This window comes from Pseudophryne corroboree, chromosome 6, assembly GCF_028390025.1.
Source record: "Pseudophryne corroboree isolate aPseCor3 chromosome 6, aPseCor3.hap2, whole genome shotgun sequence".
In the NCBI taxonomy this organism is placed as follows: domain Eukaryota; kingdom Metazoa; phylum Chordata; class Amphibia; order Anura; family Myobatrachidae; genus Pseudophryne; species Pseudophryne corroboree.
The window spans coordinates 668430977-668451163 of NC_086449.1; the positions used below are offsets into that span (position 1 = coordinate 668430977).

General features: G+C 45.5%; 1 protein-coding gene across 3 annotated transcripts in view; it reads right to left on the reverse strand.

Moving 5' to 3' along the window:
• Positions 1–7258: 7258 nt before the first annotated feature.
• The window catches only part of SLC23A1 (solute carrier family 23 member 1), an 894224-nt gene continuing 881295 nt past the window's right edge, over positions 7259–20187 (reverse strand). For all 3 annotated transcript variants that reach the window (XM_063928249.1, XM_063928250.1, XM_063928251.1), the window contains exon 14: positions 7259–8007. In XM_063928249.1, coding sequence (XP_063784319.1) covers positions 7763–8007 — 245 coding nt within the window. In that variant the 3' untranslated portion in view covers positions 7259–7762. The remainder of the gene's footprint in view (positions 8008–20187) is intronic.

Consider the following 20187-nt stretch of genomic DNA (forward strand, 5'->3'; position numbering starts at 1 on the left):
AAGATGATGTTCATTAAAATGAATTATAATCAATTCCTCCATGGAGACATTCACCAGCAGCAATTGCCTCCACAAAGTACACAGGGAGCTGTGATGGTGGATTCCAGTGGGGACGAATTGATAATCTGTGAGGAGGGGGATGTACACGGTGATGAATCGGAGGATGATGATGAGGTGGACATCTTGCCTCTGTAGAGCCAGTTTGTGCAAGGAGAGATTAATTGCTTCTTTTTTGGTGGGGGTCCAAACCAACCCGTCATTTCAGTCACAGTCGTGTGGCAGACCCTGTCACTGAAATGATGGGTTGGTTAAAGTGTGCATGTCCTGTTTATACAACATAAGGGTGGGTGGGAGGGCCCAAGGACAATTCCATCTTGCACCTCTTTTTTCTTTCATTTTTCTTTGCGTCATGTGCTGTTTGGGGAGTGTTTTTTTGGAAGGGCCATCCTGCGTGACACTGCAGTGCCACTCCTAGATGGGCCAGGTGTTTGTGTCGGCCACTAGGGTCGCTGAGCTTAGTCACACAGCTACCTCATTGCGCCTCTTTTTTTCTTTACGTCATGTGCTGTTTGGGGAGTGTTTTTTGGAAGGGCCATCCTGCGTGACACTGCAGTGCCACTCCTAGATGGGCCAGGTGTTTGTGTCGGCCACTTGGGTCGCTGAGCTTAGTCACACAGCTACCTCATTGCGCCTCTTTTTTTCTTTGCGTCATGTGCTGTTTGGGGAGTATTTTTTGGAAGGGCCATCCTGCCTGACACTGCAGTACCACTCCTAGATGGGCCAGGTGTTTGTGTCAGCCACTAGGGTCGCTAAGCTTACTCACACAGCTACCTCATTGCGCCTCTTTTTTTCTTTGCGTCATGTGCTGTTTGGGGAGTGTTTTTTGGAAGGGCCATCCTGCGTGACACTGCAGTGCCACTCCTAGATGGGCCAGGTGTTTGTGTCGGCCACTTGGGTCGCTTAGCTTACTCACACAGCTACCTCATTGCGCCTCTTTTTTTTCTTCTTTGCGTCATGTGCTGTTTGGGGAGTATTTTTTGGAAGGGCCATCCTGCCTGACACTGCAGTGCCACTCCTAGATGGGCCAGGTGTTTGTGTCGGCCACTTGGGTCGCTGAGCTTAGTCACACAGCTACCTCATTGCGCCTCTTTTTTTTTGCGTCATGTGCTGTTTGGGGAGTATTTTTTTGGAAGGGCCATCCGGCGTGACACTGCAGTGCCACTCCTAGATGGGCCAGGTGTTTGTGTCGGCCACTTGGGTCGCTGAGCTTAGTCATCCAGCGACCTCAATGCAAATTTTAGGACTAAAAATAACATTGTGAGGTGTGAGGTGTTCAGAATAGACTGAAAATGAGTGGAAATTATGGTTATTGAGGTTAATAATACTTTGGGATCAAAATGACCCCCAAATTCTATGATTTAAGCTGTTTTTTAGGGTTTTTTGAAAAAAACACCCGAATCCAAAACACACCCGAATCCGACAAAAAAAATGCGGTGAGGTTTTGCCAAAACGCGTTCGAACCCAAAACACGGCCGCGGAACCGAACCCAAAACCAAAACACAAAACCCCGAAAAATTTCCGGTGCACATCTCTAGTCTCCATATTAGTTATGGCACAGCCCCATGACTTGGTATTGTTTTATTTGCCAGTTTAATGCAGTTAACAACACCATTTACCTAAGTTATTACTTCTCCATGATGCCATGATATTGCCCTGGCTAGATGTTATAGGGGTTTGCTGAATGCTAAATGTTCCATAGACTCTGTTATTGCTGTTTTTTTTTAGCTATTTATGTTTTCAATGTGGTGTTGGTAGTCACTCACTATGGCAACTAGTTCTGCCTCTGGAGCCGGGACCGACGATGTCATTTCCACCCAGAACAAGAAGTACATGGGCGCAGCTGTGGCCATGTGTTTTTCACTTGCACTGTGTGTTTTAAAAGTAACTTTGTTTTATATCATATTATCCTGATGAAAGGTGCTTAATAAAGGCATCTGAAACCAGGGGCGCACTTTAAAAGAGGAGAGCCCGTATGCCACGTCCTCTGCTCAGGCCCCCCCATCTCTGCCGGCAGCACTGAGAGTCTGAGCACAGCTACGATTAGGCACTCAGACATGCGGGGGGATGCCCAACACTGGGCTATTCTGCAGAAATGCAAAAGCATCGCACAGTGGAGATGCTCTTGCATTTGAGGAGTAACTCCCAGCCAGCGCAGCTCCTGCGGCTAGCCGGGAGTACCTCTTCGCTGCCCGGGTCGCACCGGCTACGTGTGATGTCCCACAGCTGCCACGGCCCCCCAACGGTCTGGCCACACCTGCGCTGGCCGGACCACGCTGCCTAAATAGCGGCTTGACACCGCCGTCCAGCACCCTCCCGACCAGCGACCGCCTCTGCCTATCAATCAATCAGAGACGATCGCTAGGCAACGGCCATCTGGCATGTGCCGGTGCACTGCGGCACCGGCACATGTGCAGTTCCGATCCGATTGCTGCGATAAACTGCAGCGAGTGATCGGGTCGGAATGACCCCCCCATATCTCCTGAAGGATATAAATACATTAGAGAGTGTACAAAGAAGGGCAACTAAAATGGTGCATGGCCTACATCACAAAACTTACCCGGAAAGGCTAAAAGATCTTAACATGTATAGTATGGAGGAGAGAAGGGAAAGGGGAGACATGATAGAAACTTTCAAATATACCAAAGGTTTTAACAAAGTTCAGGAGGGAAACATTCTTCAAGGGAAGAGAAGTATTAGAACTCGAGGACATACACTGAGGCTGGAGGGAGGCAGGTTCAGGGGAAATTTAAGAGTGGTGTGCATAGGTGGACAGTGTCGTGTGGATGAGGGGGAACAGAGCAGCACAGATGGAGAGGGGTGACAGCAGTACAGATGGAAAGAAACAGTGGCATGGATGAGAGGGGCAGAGCTGCAAAGATGAGGGGAAGCCAGTCCTGACATCGGAGGGGGTATTTTTACATACCCTAGAGGTGTGGCAGCTCGGCCTAATCCTTGGGGGAATTAAGGCTAACCCCCCGGGCCATGACCCTAACAGTGACCCTGATACTTACCTTCAGGATGTCGGCAATGTCAGCTACATGAATGGGGTAAGAGTGGTGTAGATAGGGGGGAGATTAAGCAGCACATATGGAAAGGGAGAGGCAGAGCGGTGAGGATGGGGGCAGCAACGCAGATAGGTGTAAAACACTGGCATGGATGGGTAGAAAACTGGTGCAGATGGGAGAGATGACAGTGTGGCATGTATGGGAGGAGGGAGAGTGACGTTGAAGAGAAACACTGAGTGGTGCAGAGAGAAGGAAACGGTGGTAAAGACAAGGCACAGGTGGGGAAAGACAGATGGTGCAGATAAGTTAATACAGACTAGCATAGATGGGAGAACACAGCAGTAGGGATTGGGGAAGACAGAGCAGCATGTAGGCGTATAGGGGAAGTAAGTGTAGATGCATAGACCATAGATGAGGTCTTATAGTTTTAGCAATTAACCAAGATGAATAGACTGCATGTGTGTATTCCAATGAGCACACACATCTGTGAATTAGCAGCTCCACCACTGTGTGAGTGACAGCAATCTCACTCTGTGAGAGTGCTGAATCTGCACTTACCCACAGGCTGTGATGGCATACCATATCTGTATTGTGCAAGGAACACGACCATTAAGGCATCAGACTTAATGATCAGAATTTCATTGCTTTTTGGAGTTTGAGTGGAAGAGTTACAACAGGTTTCTGAAATGCCAGATCATGTGTAAGAAGCCTTAATGGGACATGTGTAACTATAAGCTTTTTTGTCTATGGAAAAAAAATTAAAAAAAATAAAATATATATATATATATATGATAATTCCACTTATAAATCGTGCATTTGCCGCTGATCATGGCCTTAAGAATGCATATTTAATTGAATCTTTTACGTAGAAAACCACAATCACTGCAAGTTAAGCTACACATTTAATTATTACATTTTTTCACTGTTATTATTTATTTCCAGAATTTAACAAATTCACAGGAAAACATTAACATTGTTAATTGCAATAACAATTAATTAATTAATTAATTAACAAAAAACATTAACATTGCACATAGTATGTGCAATCAAATGAGATGATTTCGAATGCATTTGCTGAGAGGAAATTACTATTCGTTTTTCCCATCATCCATTTCTATGCTTAAAGCAGCTTGTTGCAGAGTATTTAATGGCCTTATAGACCGACAAATTGGATGGACATAGGCAAAAATCACTCCCTTTAAACATAACATTTTCTTATTTATTCTTAGCTTTGGTAGGCTCCTGAAATATTTAGATACAGTACAGGTTGAGTGAAATGCTTGGTTTCAAGCATTTCAGATATGGGATCTGAAATGCTTGAAACCAGAAGTATTTTGGAGTTTCCATATTTTGGAATAAATGCTTAGGGTGATAATGTGGAGTCACTATGGGTTGAAATCTCAAGTGGGGGTATTGATGCAAAAAAACTAGTCATAGGCACGTGCTACAAACAGCCGGATATTAGCATACAGGAGGAAGAACAACTCTTGCAACAAATAGAAATGGCTGCGGGATTGGGGGACACCCTTATGATTGGGGATTTTAATTACCCGGCTATAAACTGGAGTAACAATTCATGTGCTAAAACGAGGGGCAACAGGTTCTTAAATATGTTAAAGGATCACTACTTGTCTCAATTAGTCGAGGACCCAACTAGGGGTAAAGCTTCCTTGGATTTAGTAATTACTAATAATGTGGATTTTATATCAAACACTAAAGTTGGGGAGACCTTGGGTAACAGTGACTACTCTATGATCACATTCGACATCGGTTTCAGGAAACATAGTTACAGGGGTTCCACCAAAACTTTTAATTTTAGGAAGGCTAATTTCAGTATGCTGAGATGTGCACTTAACAACATAGAGTGGGAGATTTTGTTTAATAACAAGAATACTTCGGAAATGTGGGATGTTTTAAAGGGGTTGCTGGATAGAAATATTCATAAATTTATTCCCATGGCCAGTAAACGCAGGAGTATTAAACTCAAGCCGATGTGGCTCAACAAGAAGGTTAAGGCAGAAATGTATAAAAAAAAGCGGGCTTTCAAAGCATTTAAATCTAACGGAAAGGAAGAGTCTTTCAAGTATTACAAGGAATGTAATAAGAAAAGCAAAAAAGCAATAAGAGCAGCTAAAATGGAAAATGAAGAGCAAATTGCTATAGTGAGTAAAACTAATCCTAAAACTTTTTTTAAATACATAAACGGTAAAAGGTTAAAAAAGGAGAATATAGGTCCATTAAAAGATGAATTTGGAGAATTGATAAATGATGATGAAGTAAAAGCGGAAATACTGAACAACTTTTTTTCATCAGTATTCACCAGAGAAGAACTGATGGTGGGAGTAGAGCATAACAATTGTGACAGTAAAGATCCATGTTTAGAAACTTGTTTAAGTGAAGAAGTAATCAGAGAGACTAAGCAAAATTAAGGTTAATAAATCACCTGGTCCCAATGGACTTCACCCGAGGGTTCTTATGGAGCTTAGTTCACAACTAGCACGACCCCTATACTTGATTGTCAATAGTTCAATTAGATCAGGCATGGTACCGAAGGATTGGCATAAAGCTGAGGTAGTGCCATTATTTAAAAAGGGATCCAAAAATATTCCGGGTGACTACAGACCAGTTAGTTTAACGTCTATAGTGGGGAAAATATTGGAAGGAATTCTAAGGGACAGCATACAGGAGTATCTACAGACCACTAGGATTATTAGCAAGAACCAGCATAGGTTTGTGAGGTAAAGGTCATGCCAGACTAACTTAATTAGCTTCTATGAGGAAGTGAGCAATAATCTTGATCAGTGCAAAGCAGTGGATGTGGTCTTCCTAGATTTTGTGAAAGCCTTCGATACAGTGCCTCACAGCAGACTGATCATCAAATTAAAGGAGCATGGCCTAGGAATAACTATTTGCACATGGATAAGCAACTGGTTGGATAGCAGGGTACAGCGAGTAGTGGTCAACGGGAAGTCTTCAACCTGGTCCCCAGTAGTCAGCGGAATATCACAAGGGTCCGTACTCTGTCCACTACTGTTCAACATATTTATCAATGACCTAGAAATAGGCCTGGAAAGCACAGTGTCAATCATTGCAGATGATACCAAACTGTGTAAGATAATTAACTCGGAATTGGATGTGGAGTCCTTGCAGAATGATCTATCTAAACTTGAACTCTGGGCATCTAAATGGAAAATGAGGTTCAATACAGACAAATGCAATGTTATGGATGTCGGGACTAAAAACAAACTTGCAGCCTACATACTAAATGGGGAACGACTAGGTAAAACAATTTGGAAAAAGATTTGGGGGTACTCATTGATAATAGGCTTAATAACCATACACAATGTCAAAGCGCAGTAAAGAAGGCAAGTAATATGCTAGCTTGCATAAAATGGGGAATTGAGTCAAGGGACTCGGATGTAATCCTGCCACTGTATGAAGCATTGGTACATCCGCACCTGGAATATTGTGTTCAGTTTTGTGCGCCACTGTATAAAAAAGATATCGGTGAACTCGAAAGGGTTCAAAGGTGAGCTACTAAATTGATTAAAGGCCTAGAGGGACTGGATTATGAGGAAAGGCTTAATAGGGTGAATACACTAGAAAAGAGGCGTCTAAGAGGAGATATTATTAATATCTTCAAATATGTAAAAGGACATCACAAAGAGTTATCAGAGGAATTATTTATTAAAAGAACACAGTTTAGGACACGTGGGCACGCGCTGCGGCTGGAGGAGAGAAAGTTCCAAACGCGACGGAGGAAAGGGTTCTTCACTGTTAGGGCAATTAGGATGTGGAATTCCCTGCCAGGGAAGGTGGTAATGGCGGACTCTGTAAATGGATTTAAAAAAGGAATGGATACATTTCAGAATGAAAATGATATCCAAAGTTATAATATTTAAAATATCAACAAGGTTAATTTAGGGGTTATATGAGTTATAGTAGTTAGCTAGTCATAAAACATTATTCAGTGTGTATGTAGATTCATCACAACTTAATACAGGTTGAACACGATGGGTAAATTGCCTCTTTTCAACCTCAATTACTATGTTACTATGTTACTATGTTACTTATCAAAATTATTTATCTTGGGGATGGGTTCAAAGTCTACACACATAAATGCATTTATTTTTAATATACACTTTATACACATAGTCTGAAGGTAATTTTATATATTATTTTTAATAATTTGGTACATTTAACAAAGTTTGTGTACATACAGGAAATTAATGAAAGTGTCATTTACACTTTATTCACATAGCCTGAACATAATGTTCTATATTATTAATATTGTGCATGAAACAAAGATTGTGTACATTTAACCATCAGAAAGCAAAGGTGTCACTACAATATTTCAGTCGCTCTTAAAAAAATTGTATTTCAGAATATTCTGTGTTTTGGAATTTTGGATATGAGAGAATTAACGTATATACTGTATGTTTGTGAATGTTACTGTCTTCTGTAGAAGTATCATTCAATTATAGCTTAAATGGTCATGTAGTTCGCTAGTAATGAATTGGCAACAATACAGGCATTTAATGATCAAATATTGATTTTTTTATTTATTTAATCATTAAACCTTGTTGGTATTTTTTAAAATGACAATTTTATACAAATAAGACATGTTGAACTTGGTACACCAAGTTCAACTATTTTGTAAATTCTAATTGCATGTATTTAAAAAAAAATATTTTCCATTACACTTTTGTGCATAATGAATTATTTCTTTGATCCTGATGAATTGAATCATTTGCTACAGATTTATGTGCAGCAGCTTTGAATCCTTTGAAAACAGGACAAACTGGAATCCATCTAAAGCACTGTATTTTCTTAATGAATTCCATTCCACATGGAAAGTCATAGGTTCTCAGATCTGCACATGTGTCTGTGCTGGCGCTGGTTCCTTGTTTCCACTGCAGAAGCCCCCGTTCTTTCTGTGTACCTACAAAAAATGTATAAGGAAACTGTTAAATAGGTTGACAGCTTTTAAACAACTGCTTGAGAAAGTTACAGCAATTAATCAGACTCTACATATATCAGACCGGGTGGTCTTCTGGCGCCCACCATACCGGTGCCGGAATCCCGACCACCGGCATACAGACATCTTTTCTCCCTCTTGGGGGTCTACGACCCCCCTGGAGGAAGAATAGATAGTGCCACCATGCCCACAAGGGGCTCATTTGCGCTCGCCCAGCTGTCGGTATGTCAGCGGTCGGGATTCCGGCGCCGGTATGCTGGTCGCTGGGACCCCGACTGCCGGCAAACCATACCACACCCATCAGACAGTCATCTGTTTTCAGATCCCTTGCACTAAGGATACCACGCCGTAACTAGACCTTTTGGTGCCCTGTGCCAAAAAGAACATGATAAAATTGATCCCAGAGAAAACCCATGCTATTTTGCCCCTTTCCACGTTTTATATATATATATATATATATATATATATATACCCATACAATAGGCACCGCACTCCAGGGACTCGTTCCAATAAGGCTTTTATTCAAGGTGCTGTGATCAACATGTTTCGGGGCATGCGCCCCTTCGTCAGGACCCACCAAAACAAACAAGACATACATACATGCCCCGAAACATGTTGATCACAGCACCTTGAATAAAAGCCTTATTGGAACGAGTCCCTGGAGTGCCGTGCCTATTGTATGGGTATGTTATGGAATGCTGCACAGGACACCGGGACCAGTAGTTTAGAAGCAAGGAGTGCCGGCTGAATTGTATTGGTATATATATATATATATTTATACACACACACATACTTACAGGGCTTGATTAACAATGAGGCAGTGTTGACAGGATAAAAAACCAATGGCTGCATTGCTTTGTCCCCACAGTGGCCTGTACTCTCCTCTCCAGTGGGCCAGCTGCCGTGATTAGAGCTCATCTCCGATCAGGCAGCGTTTGGTAAAAGCACCCAGCGCAGCCAGTATCACTGATGTTGCAGTCCGTGCTGATGCTCGGTGGCTGGGCTGTGCATCACTTCCTGATACTGCATCGTGCAGTGGGCGGGGCCAGCACTCAACTCTGCTGTATTGTCACACACTATACGAGGTAGGGCAGGGCAGGAAAAGGTAGGAGAGAGGTAACATGGGAGGGAAAGTAAAGAGGGAATGTAGGTAAGGAATTAACGCAGGTAAGGTAAAAAGAGTAATGTACCTGAGACAGTAAAGTAGGTGATTCAGGTGTGTTACAAAATAAGTAAGTACAGAAAGAGACTCTAAGTGAAAGATTAGAAAAGAAAGCAGGCATGTGATATGAGAGATTCAGTGAACCCAAAATACACGCTATAGGCATTTTGGGACCCCATTTTGAAAAATGAGCAAGTCCTGCAGGATGTGCTGTGCATCGAGACCTACATTCTCTCCTCACTGCCCACCAGCGCACAGCGTGCCACTATACAATTTAAATCAGTTGTGAGTGACTGTGCACGCCTGGGGGAAGAACTTGTTGGTGTGACCCAGCCTGCAGTGTTTGGAGAGCTGTGCTGGTGCTGACAAGGACTATGAAGCTGAGTCGGCAGATCACGGTGCTCGACAGCGCTATCTTCTGCGTGGTGATCTTTTTCTACCTGATGCTGGACCAAGGGCAGTTTGACCAGCCAAGAACCCCCACAGAGAGGCGACTTCCCCGCCTGAAGTGAGTTAACCCTTACATGCTGGGTACTGCCCATTTTTCAGTGCTGCACATTACATACTGTAGTTATTTGTCTAACGTGTGCCACCTGTACCTGACATGTGCTGCCTTATGGTGGGGACACACGGGACGATGTGCATACAATGCAACATCGTCAGGAACCGGACTTGGTGGTGGGGCCTGCATTGACAAGGGGGGGAGGGGTGTCTTTGCAGGCCATGCTGAATCCTGCATGTTCAAAAGATCTGAGGCTGTCGCTAGCGACCTGTGGATGTGCGCATCGTTGTCATGCATAAACACGGCAGTTTTAAATTGATTTGTCGTTTGGATCGGTCCAAAGCAACAAAATCATTTCATAATTTCATTCCATGTGTACACATCTTTACTGTTTACTCTCCTCACAACCCCATATATTGCCTCCCTGTGCCCCACAGAGCACCTCATGGTACCTACACTCGTATACCCCCAAATACAGCCTCCCTGTGCCCAGGGCCGGTGCAAGGTTTCTCGGCACCCTAGGCAAAACATGTGTCTGCTGCACTACAACCCCCCCTCCCCCTGCCAAAAAAAAAAACCCACCCAGGCTCTGAAAATTATATTTTTAAAAAACCACTATGTGTGACATTTTGCGGGGACCCCCAGACAGGCTGTACTGTGTCTGGACATAGGATAGATTACCCCTGAGTGCAGCCGAACTGAATCTTTATACATTCACTGCCATGCAATATACAGCAGAGCGCAACGGGGCATGTATTTATGCTATGTAATTGAGTGCCGGATATTAACTGATTAATATATATATATATATATATATATATATGATTGCGTATATATATATATATATATATATATAAACACACTATATATATATATATATATATATATATATATACGCATATATATCTATATCTGCACCCCCCCCAAATCACAACCTCAAATCCAAATTCTTCTACAGTAGAGGAATGGAGTACTGAGCCTGCAATATAAGGGTACCTTATGGCTGCAGGAGAAGGAGTCCCAGTGAAGAAGAGATTTATTGCAGGCTGCATAAGAAGGGGACTGTGATCCACTCAGACAGTGAACAGCAGCAGGGGAGCCGCCCGCAGTCTGCTCTGCAGTGTAGTCCTAGTCCCTCACAAAGCACAACACAATCATACCCGCAGGACTCCCACATGCAGAGTCTGTTCTTGTGGCGCGGGGCGGGAATACAGTATGTCAGCGCGGAGAGGAGCAGAAAAACTGTAACAATACCGGAGAGGCGGAGAGAAGAACTGTAACTATAGCCGGCAGCACGCTGCTTACTCTATGTGCAAAGAGTATTAGAGGCGCTGCCGATGGGTTACACTCACATTGTCAGCGCTGCAGGGATGCCGCGGCCGCCCAACTGTTCTCCGCCGCTAGCGCTGACAGTGTGAGTGTAACCCATCGGCAGCGCCTCTAATACTCTTTGCACATAGAGTAAGCAGCGTGCTGCTGGCTATATTACAGGTCGCCTCCCCGGTAATACACAACATATTCCTCTTAAGGAAGAGGAGGAGCTCAGCTGAGCAAGGGTCAGGGAAGCATTCATCAGCAGCGTGAGCTGCCGCCCTCCAGTAGCCGCCGCCCATAGGCAGCTGCCTAAAGCTGCCTAGTGGTGGCGCCGGCTCTGCCTGTGCCCCACACAGCCCCTCATTGTACATGCAGTCCTTCACCCATATATTGCCTCCCTGTGCCCCACACAGCCCCTCATTGTACATGCAGTCCTTCACCCATATATTGCCTCCCTGTGCTCCCCACAGCACATTTATCTGAGCCGCACTGTATCCAACCTGCACTGTATCCGACCAACAATATATCCAACCCACACTGTATCCACCTGCACTGTATCTGACCCGCATTGTGTGTCCCACACTGTAACTTGCTCAATATCTGTGTGTCCCAATGTATTCCGCACTGTACCCCACATTGTATCCAGCAGATACGGAGCACTGTTTTTATAGTTAGGGAAATTTTGGGGAGCTGCTCATCAAAAAGGCTTATGAATCAGGGCTTTACATGGGCACAAAGTGACTGTCATCAGTGGTCCAGGGCACCCAGGAGGCAGGTACAGATTGGGCACTGAGAATAGGCATGTGCACATGCCTAAGCCAGCCACCCATGGGCTGATGCACTGTAGTGAGTAAGCGGACATCCAGGGTAATCCCTCCCATTCCCATCCCCAGGCCCACCGCTTCTTACCCCCTATTCTCCCTGGACTGCATCACTCTAAACTTCTCTCCCGGAGCTGCGCTGCACGTAAAGACCTGTGCAAAGTTACAGAGAAAAATGTATTGTGGGGAGGTAGTGCAGTTTTACAATGTGAGGGAGACAGTGTAGTGATGTAGGGGGGAGAGTTAGTGCAGGTATTTATTGGTGAGATGTAGTGTGAGGAGGTAGCATAGCAATGTAGTGTGTGGTGGTAGTGCAGTGATATGGTACAGAGATGTAGTGTGGGGAGGTAGTGTAGTGGTATAGTGCTGTGATGTAGTGTGGAGAGGTAGTTCAGGGGTATAGTGCAGGGATGTAGTGTTAGTAGGCAACAATGACGTAGTGTTGGGAGGAAGTTTGGGTATGTATAGTGCTGGAATGTAATGTGGGGAGGTAGCGTAGTGATGTAGTGTGGGGTGGTAGTGCAGTGATATGGTGCAGAGATGTAGTGTGGGGAGGCAGCATAGTGATGTAGTGTGGGGTGGTAGTGCAGTGATATGCCACAGAGATGTAGTATGAGGAGGCAGCATAGTGATGTAGTGTGGGGTGTTAGTACAGTGATATGGGGCCTAATTCAGAGTTGATCGCAGCAGCAAATTTGTTAACAGTTGGGCAAAACCATGTGCACTGCAGGGGGGGCAGATATAACATGTGAAGAGAGAGTTAGATTTTGGTGGGGTGTGTTCTAAATTGCAGTGTAAAAATAAAGCAGCCAGTTTTTACCCTGCACAGAAACAAAATAACCCACCCAAATCTAATGGGCCCTACACACTGACAGACTTCACTGAACGATATGAACGTTGAACTCGTTCATATCATTCAGTGTGGAGGCAGCAAGGATGAATGATGCGCTGCCCCGCGTTCGTTAATTGTTGGTGCCCCGTCGCATATGCATGCAGGCCAATATGGACAATCTCGTCAATATTATCATGCACTGCTATGGAGCCGGGTGGTTCTTCACTCCCCCCATCACCTCCCCCCTCTCCCCGCCGCCGGGTCATCCAATGGCCGTATCTGGCGTCAGGCACCTCGGCGGCACATCGCCATATGTGTAGGGCCCTTAACTCTCTCTGCAAATGTTATGTCTGCCCCCCCCTGCAGTGCACATGGTTTTGCCCAAATGCTAACAAATTTGCTGTTGCGATCAACTCTGAATTACCCCTCTGGTGCAGAAATGTAGTGTGGGGAGGTAATTCAGGGATATAGTTCAGGGATGTAGTGTAAGTAGGTAACAGTGATGTAGTGTAGGGAGGAAGTTTGGGTATGTATAGTGCTGGCCTGAAATGTAGTGTGGGGAGGTAGCTAAGTGATATAGTGCAGGCATGTCGTGCAGTGATATAGTGTGGGTAGGTTGCATAGTGATGTAGAGTGGTAAGGTAGTTTGGGGTGGTAGATATAGTGCAGGAATGCAGTGTCGGGAAGTAGCATAGTGTTGTATTGCAGGGATATAGGGCATAGGTTGTAGTTGTGCGAAAAATCGCACAACTACAACCCTTTACACTAACATGTGGAGGGACGCCCAGCACAGGTCAAGACCGCCCCATGTGCCGTGTCCCCCCTGGCTAATATGCAAGCGCTTTGCTGCTTAGCAAAGCGCTCACATGATAAGGGTAGCCCCCTGCCAGGCTGCGTAGGCAGACGGAGGGCCACCATCTTTTGGGTTGCAGCGGCTGCCCCACAAATGGTCCGGATATACCTGCATTTTCCAGACCGCGCACCCCAAATGATGCGTCAACGCCCACAAAGCTGGCGTCACCGCACCTGACAGGACTAAGACTGCAAACGCAGTTTAAGTCCTTGCACATGCACGCTGGCACGTGCAGAAGTGCTAAAATCTCAAAATAATTTTAGCACTTCAGCAAGTGCTGAATTAGGACAATAGTGTGGAGATGTAGTGTAGGAGTGATACTGTGCAGAGATGTACTATAGTGAAGATTTGTAATGTGGGGAGGTAGCGTAGTGATGTAGTATGCCACCACACCACCCTGCACGCACAGGGAGAACTTCTCTGCGGCGCTGATCACATGCTCTGCGGTGGCACACAATAGGCCCTTCAGAAATTTTAGCTCCAGGCCTATGTGGACCTTAATCTGGCACTGTGTATGTATATATATATATATATATATATATATATATATATATAATTTATTTATTTATTAGCAGTTATTTATATAGCGCACACATATTCCGCAGCACTTTACAGAGAACATTTGTACTTTCACATCAGTCCCTGCCCAAGTGGAGCTTACAAGATATATATATATATATTAGTGATGTGCACCGGACATTTTTCGGGTTTTGTGTTTTGGTTTTGGGTTCGGTTCCGCGGCCGTGTTTTGGATTCGGACGCGTTTTGGCAAAACCTCACCGAAATTTTTTTGTCGGATTCGGGTGTGTTTTGGATTCGGGTGTTTTTTTCAAAAAACCCTAAAAAACAGCTTAAATCATAGAATTTGGGGGTCATTTTGATCCCATAGTATTATTAACCTCAATTACCATAATTTCCACTCATTTCCAGTCTATTCTGAACACCTCACAATATTATTTTTAGTCCTACAATTTGCACCGAGGTCGCTGGATGGCTAAGCTAAGCGACACAAGTGGCCGACACAAACACCTGGCCCATCTAGGAGTGGCGCTGCAGTGTCAGGCAGGATGGCACTTCAAAAAAATAGTCCCCAAACAGCACATGATGCAAAGAAAAAAAGAGGCGCACCAAGGTCGCTGTGTGACTAAGCTAAGCGACACAAGTGGCCGACACAAACACCTGGCCCATCTAGGAGTGGCACTGCAGTGTCAGGCAGGATGGCACTTAAAAAAAATAGTCCCCAAACAGCACATGATGCAAAGAAAAAAAGAGGCGCACCAAGGTCGCTGTGTGACTAAGCTAAGCGACACAAGTGGCCGACACAAACACCTGGCCCATCTAGGAGTGGCACTGCAGTGTCAGGCAGGATGGCACTTCAAAAAAATTGTCCCCAAACAGCACATGATGCAAAGAAAAATGAAAGAAAAAAGAGGTGCAAGATGGAATTGTCCTTGGGCCCTCCCACCCACCCTTATGTTGTATAAACAGGACATGCACACTTTAACGAACCCATCATTTCAGCGACAGGGTCTGCCACACGACTGTGACTGAAATTACTGGTTGGTTTGGGCCCCCACCAAAAAAGAAGCAATAAATCTCTCCTTACACAAACTGGCTCTACAGAGGCAAGATGTCCACCTCATCATCATCCTCCGATTCCTCACCCCTTTCACTGTGTACATCCCCCTCCTCACAGATTATTAATTCGTCCCCACTGGAATCCACCATCTCAGGTCCCCGTGTACTTTCTGGAGGCAATTGCTGCTGGTGAATGTCTCCACGGAGGAATTGATTATAATTCATTTTAATGAACATCATCTTCTCCACATTTTCTGGAAGTAACCTCGTACGCCGATTGCTGACAAGGTGAGCGGCTGCACTAAACACTCTTTCGGAGTACACACTGGAGGGAGGGCAACTTAGGTAGAATAAAGCCAGTTTGTGCAAGGGCCTCCAAATTGCCTCTTTTTCCTGCCAGTATACGTACGGACTGTCTGAGGTGCCTACTTGGATGCGGTCACTCATATAATCCTCCACCATTCTTTCAATGGTGAGAGAATCATATGCAGTGACAGTAGATGACATGTCAGTAATCGTTGGCAGGTCCTTCAGTCCGGACCAGATGTCAGCATTTGCTCAAGACTGCCCTGCATCACCGCCAGCGGGTGGACTCGGAATTCTTAGCCTTTTCCTCGCACCCCCAGTTGCGGGAGAATGTGAAGGAGGAGATGTTGACGGGTCACGTTCCGCTTGACTTGACAATTTTCTCACCAGCAGGTCTTTGAACCTCTGCAGACTTGTGTCTGCCGGAAAGAGAGATACAACGTAGGTTTTAAATCTAGGATCAAGCACGGTGGCCAAAATGTAGTGCTCTGATTTCAACAGATTGACCACCCGTGAATCCTGGTTAAGCGAATTAAGGGCTCCATCCACAAGTCCCACATGCCTAGCGGAATCGCTCTGTTTTAGCTCCTCCTTCAATGTCTCCAGCTTCTTCTGCAAAAGCCTGATGAGGGGAATGACCTGACTCAGGCTGGCAGTGTCTGAACTGACTTCACGTGTGGCAAGTTCAAAGGGTTGCAGAACCTTGCACAACGTTGAAATCATTCTCCACTGCGCTTGAGTCAGGTGCATTCCCCCTCTTTTGCCTATATCGTGGCCAGATGTATAGGCTTGAATGGCCTTTTGCTACTCCTCCATCCTCTGAAGCATGTAGAGGGTTGAATTCCACCTCGTTACCACTTGCTTCAGATGATGGCAGGGCAGGTTCAGGAATGTTTGGTGGTGTTCCAGTCTTCTGTACGCGGTGCCTGAATGCCGAAAGTGGCCCGCAATTCTTCGGGCCACCGACAGCATCTCTTGCACGCCCCTGTCATTTTTTAAATAATTCTGCACCACCAAATTCAATGTATGTGCAAAACATGGGACGTGCTGGAATTTGCCCATATGTAATGCACGCACAATATTGCTGGCATTGTCCGATGTCACAAATCCCCAGGAGAGTCCAATTGGGGTAAGCCATTCTGCGATGATCTTCCTCAGTTCCCGTAAGAGGTTTTCAGCTGTGTGCCTCTTATGGAAAGCGGTGATACAAAGCGTAGCCTGCCTAGGAACGAGTTGGCGTTTGCGAGATGCTGCTACTGGTGCCGCCGCTGCTGTTCTTGCTGCGGGAGGCAATACATCTACCCAGTGGGCTGTCACAGTCATATAGTCCTGAGTCTGCCCTGCTCCACTTGTCCACATGTCCGTGGTTAAGTGGACACTGGGTACAACTGCATTTTTTAGGACACTGGTGAGTCTTTTTCTGAGGTCTGTGTACATTTTTGGTATCGCCTGCCTAGAGAAATGGAACCTAGATGGTATTTGGTACCGGGGACACAGTACCTCAATCAAGTCAATAGTTGCCTCTGAATTAACGATGGATACCGGAACCACGTTTCTCACCACCCAGGCTGCCAAGGCCTGAGTTATCTGCTTTGCAGCAGGATGACTGCTGTGATATTTCATCTTCCTCGCAAAGGACTGTTGGATAGTCAATTGCTTACTGGAAGTAGTACAAGTGGTCTTCCGACTTCCCCTCTGGGATGACGATCGACTCCCAGCAGCAACAACAGCAGCGCCAGCAGCAGTAGGCGTTACACTCAAGGATGCATCGGAGGAATCCCAGGCAGGAGAGGACTCGTCAGACTTGCCAGTGACATGGCCTGCAGGATTATTGGCTTTCCTGGGTAAGGAGGAAATTGACACTGAGGGAGTTGGTGGTGTGGTTTGCAGGAGCTTGGTTACAAGAAGAAGGGATTTAGTGGTCAGTGGACTGCTTCCGCTGTCATCCAAAGTTTTTGAACTTGTCACTGACTTATGATGAATGCGCTGCAGGTGACGTATAAGGGAGGATGTTCCGAGGTGGTTAACGTCCTTACCCCTACTTATTACAGCTTGACAAAGGCAACACACGGCTTGACACCTGTTGTCCGCATTTGTGTTGAAATAATTCCACACGAAGAGCTGATTTTTTTTGTATTTTGACCAGGCATGTCAATGGCCATATTCGTCCCACGGACAACAGGTGTCTCCCCGGGTGCCTGACTTAAACAAACCACCTCACCATCAGAATCCTCCTTGTCAATTTCCTCCCCAGCGCCAGCAACACCCATATCCTCATCCTGCTGTACTTCAACACTGACATCTTCAATTTGACTATCAGGAACTGGACTGCGGGTGCTCCTTCCAGCACTTGCAGGGGGCATGCAAATGGTGGAAGGCGCAAGCTCTTCCCGTCCAGTGTTGGGAAGGTCAGGCATCGCAACCGACACAATTGGACTCTCCTTGGGGATTTGTGATTTAGAAGAACGCACAGTTCTTTGCTGTGCTTTTGCCAGCTTAAGTCTTTTCATTTTATTAGCGAGAGGATGAGTGCTTCCATCCTCATGTGAATCTGAACCACTAGCCATGAACATAGGCCAGGGCCTCAGCCGTTCCTTGCCACTCCGTGTCGTAAATGGCATATTGGCAAGTTTACGCTTCTCATCAGACGCTTTCAATTTAGATTTATGGGTCATTTTACTGAACTTTTGTTTTTTGGATTTTACATGCTCTCTACTATGACATTGGGCATCGGCCTTGGAAGACGACGTTGATGGCATTTCATCGTCTCGGCCATGACTAGTGGCAGAAGCTTCAGCACGAGGTGGAAGTGGATCTTGATCTTTCCCTATTTTACCCTCCACATTTTTGTTCTCCATTTTTTAATGTGTGGAATTATATGCCAGTATCAATAGCAATGGCCTACTACTATATATACTGCGCACAACTAAAATGCACCACAGGTATAGAATGTAGATGGAGTGTATACTTAATGACGACACAGAGGTAGGCACAGCAGTGGCCTTCCGTATCGTACTGCTATATATAGTATACTGGTGGTCACTGTGTCGGCAAACTGCAAAACTAAAATGCACCACAGGTATAGAATGTAGATGGATAGTATACTTAATGACGACACAGAGGTAGGCACACTAGTGGCCTTCCGTATCGTACTGCTATATATAGTATACTGGTGGTCACTGTGTCGGCAAACTGCAAAACTAAAATGCACCACAGGTATAGAATGTAGATGGATAGTATACTTAATGACGACACAGAGGTAGGCACAGCAGTGGCCTTCCGTATCGTACTGCTATATATAGTATACTGGTGGACACTCTGCACTGTACTCCTCCTATATAATATTAATTATACTGGTGGTCCCCAGTCCCCACAATAAAGCAGCACACTGAGCACAGATATGGAGTGTTTTTCAGGCAGACAACGTATACTGGTGGTCACTGTCAGCAAAACTCTGCACTGTACTCCTGCTATATAATACAGGTGCTCCCCAGTCCCCACAATTAAGCAGTGTGAGCACAGATATATTATGCAGCACACTGAGCACAGATATGGACCATTTTTTTCAGGCAGAGAACGGATAAAACTGGTGGTCACTGATCAGCAAAACTCTGCACTGTACTCCTCCTAACAGCTGCTCCCCAGTCCTCCCCACAATTAAGCAATAAAGCAATCAAGTTCAACAATAAACGGAGAGGACGCCAGCCACGTCCACTCCCTATCATCTCCAATGCACGAGTGAAAATGGCGGCGACGCGCGGCTGCTTATATAGAATCCGAATCTTGCGAGAATCCGACAGCTGGATGATGACGTTCGGGCGCGCTCGGGTTAGCCGAGCAAGGCGGGAAGGTTTGAACCTGCCTCGGACCCGTGTAAAATGGGTGAACCCGCTTATCACTAATATATATATATATATATATATATATATATATATATATATTGTGGCAGAGACAGCATTTTTCCATATGAAAGTAATGTGGAGGATCCAGACAAGGTTTTGGAATCAGTAGCAGAATCCCAGGTGATTAGCAGCACCTGGGATTTCCTGATATAAAGGTTTCCAGGGCAGAGTCACCTTGCTCTTGACGGTAGAATAGCTACCTAAGCCTTTCAAGAGTCTTCTATGCTGAGAGTGCCTGTATGATACTGCCTGTAATACCAACTGCAAATGGATTTAATTTAGGTTTGAGCACACAGCCACGCGGTTGGGGTGGTCTGTGGAGGAATGGTCTGACAGGCTGATTCCCTGTTGAAAAGGGGGGCACAGCAGGTGTATGTGGACATGACTGTGGCTGAGACACGCTCCTATCCTGGCCTGAAAAAGGCTATACTGGATAGGATTGGAGTGACGGGGCCCAGCAAAGCCCAAGATCTCCATGACTGGTGGCTGGAGGGGTCTGAGCCTCCTAGGATTCAGCTGGCCAAACTAGCCCGACTGGCAAAAGCCTGGTTGTAGCCGGATAAAAACTCTGCAGTACAGGTTGTGGAAGTAGTCGCACTGGACCAGGCTAAGCGGGTGTTAGACCACTCAGTGCAGCAGTGGGCCCTTCAGGCTGACCCCCAGACATTTGAGCAGTTGGCAGTGGTGATTGAGAGGCACCTGACACTGGGAAAGCTGAATAAAGCCAGGTCAGGATATGGGCCACCACCTAAACCCAGAACTCAGGTCCCAGTAGTTAAACCAAAGGCTCCGTCTGCCTTGGGCAAGCCGATGGGTTGCAGTGTGGGGAAAATGGCTCGGCCATTGGTCAGCATGGCAGTGGTGGGGGTATCCC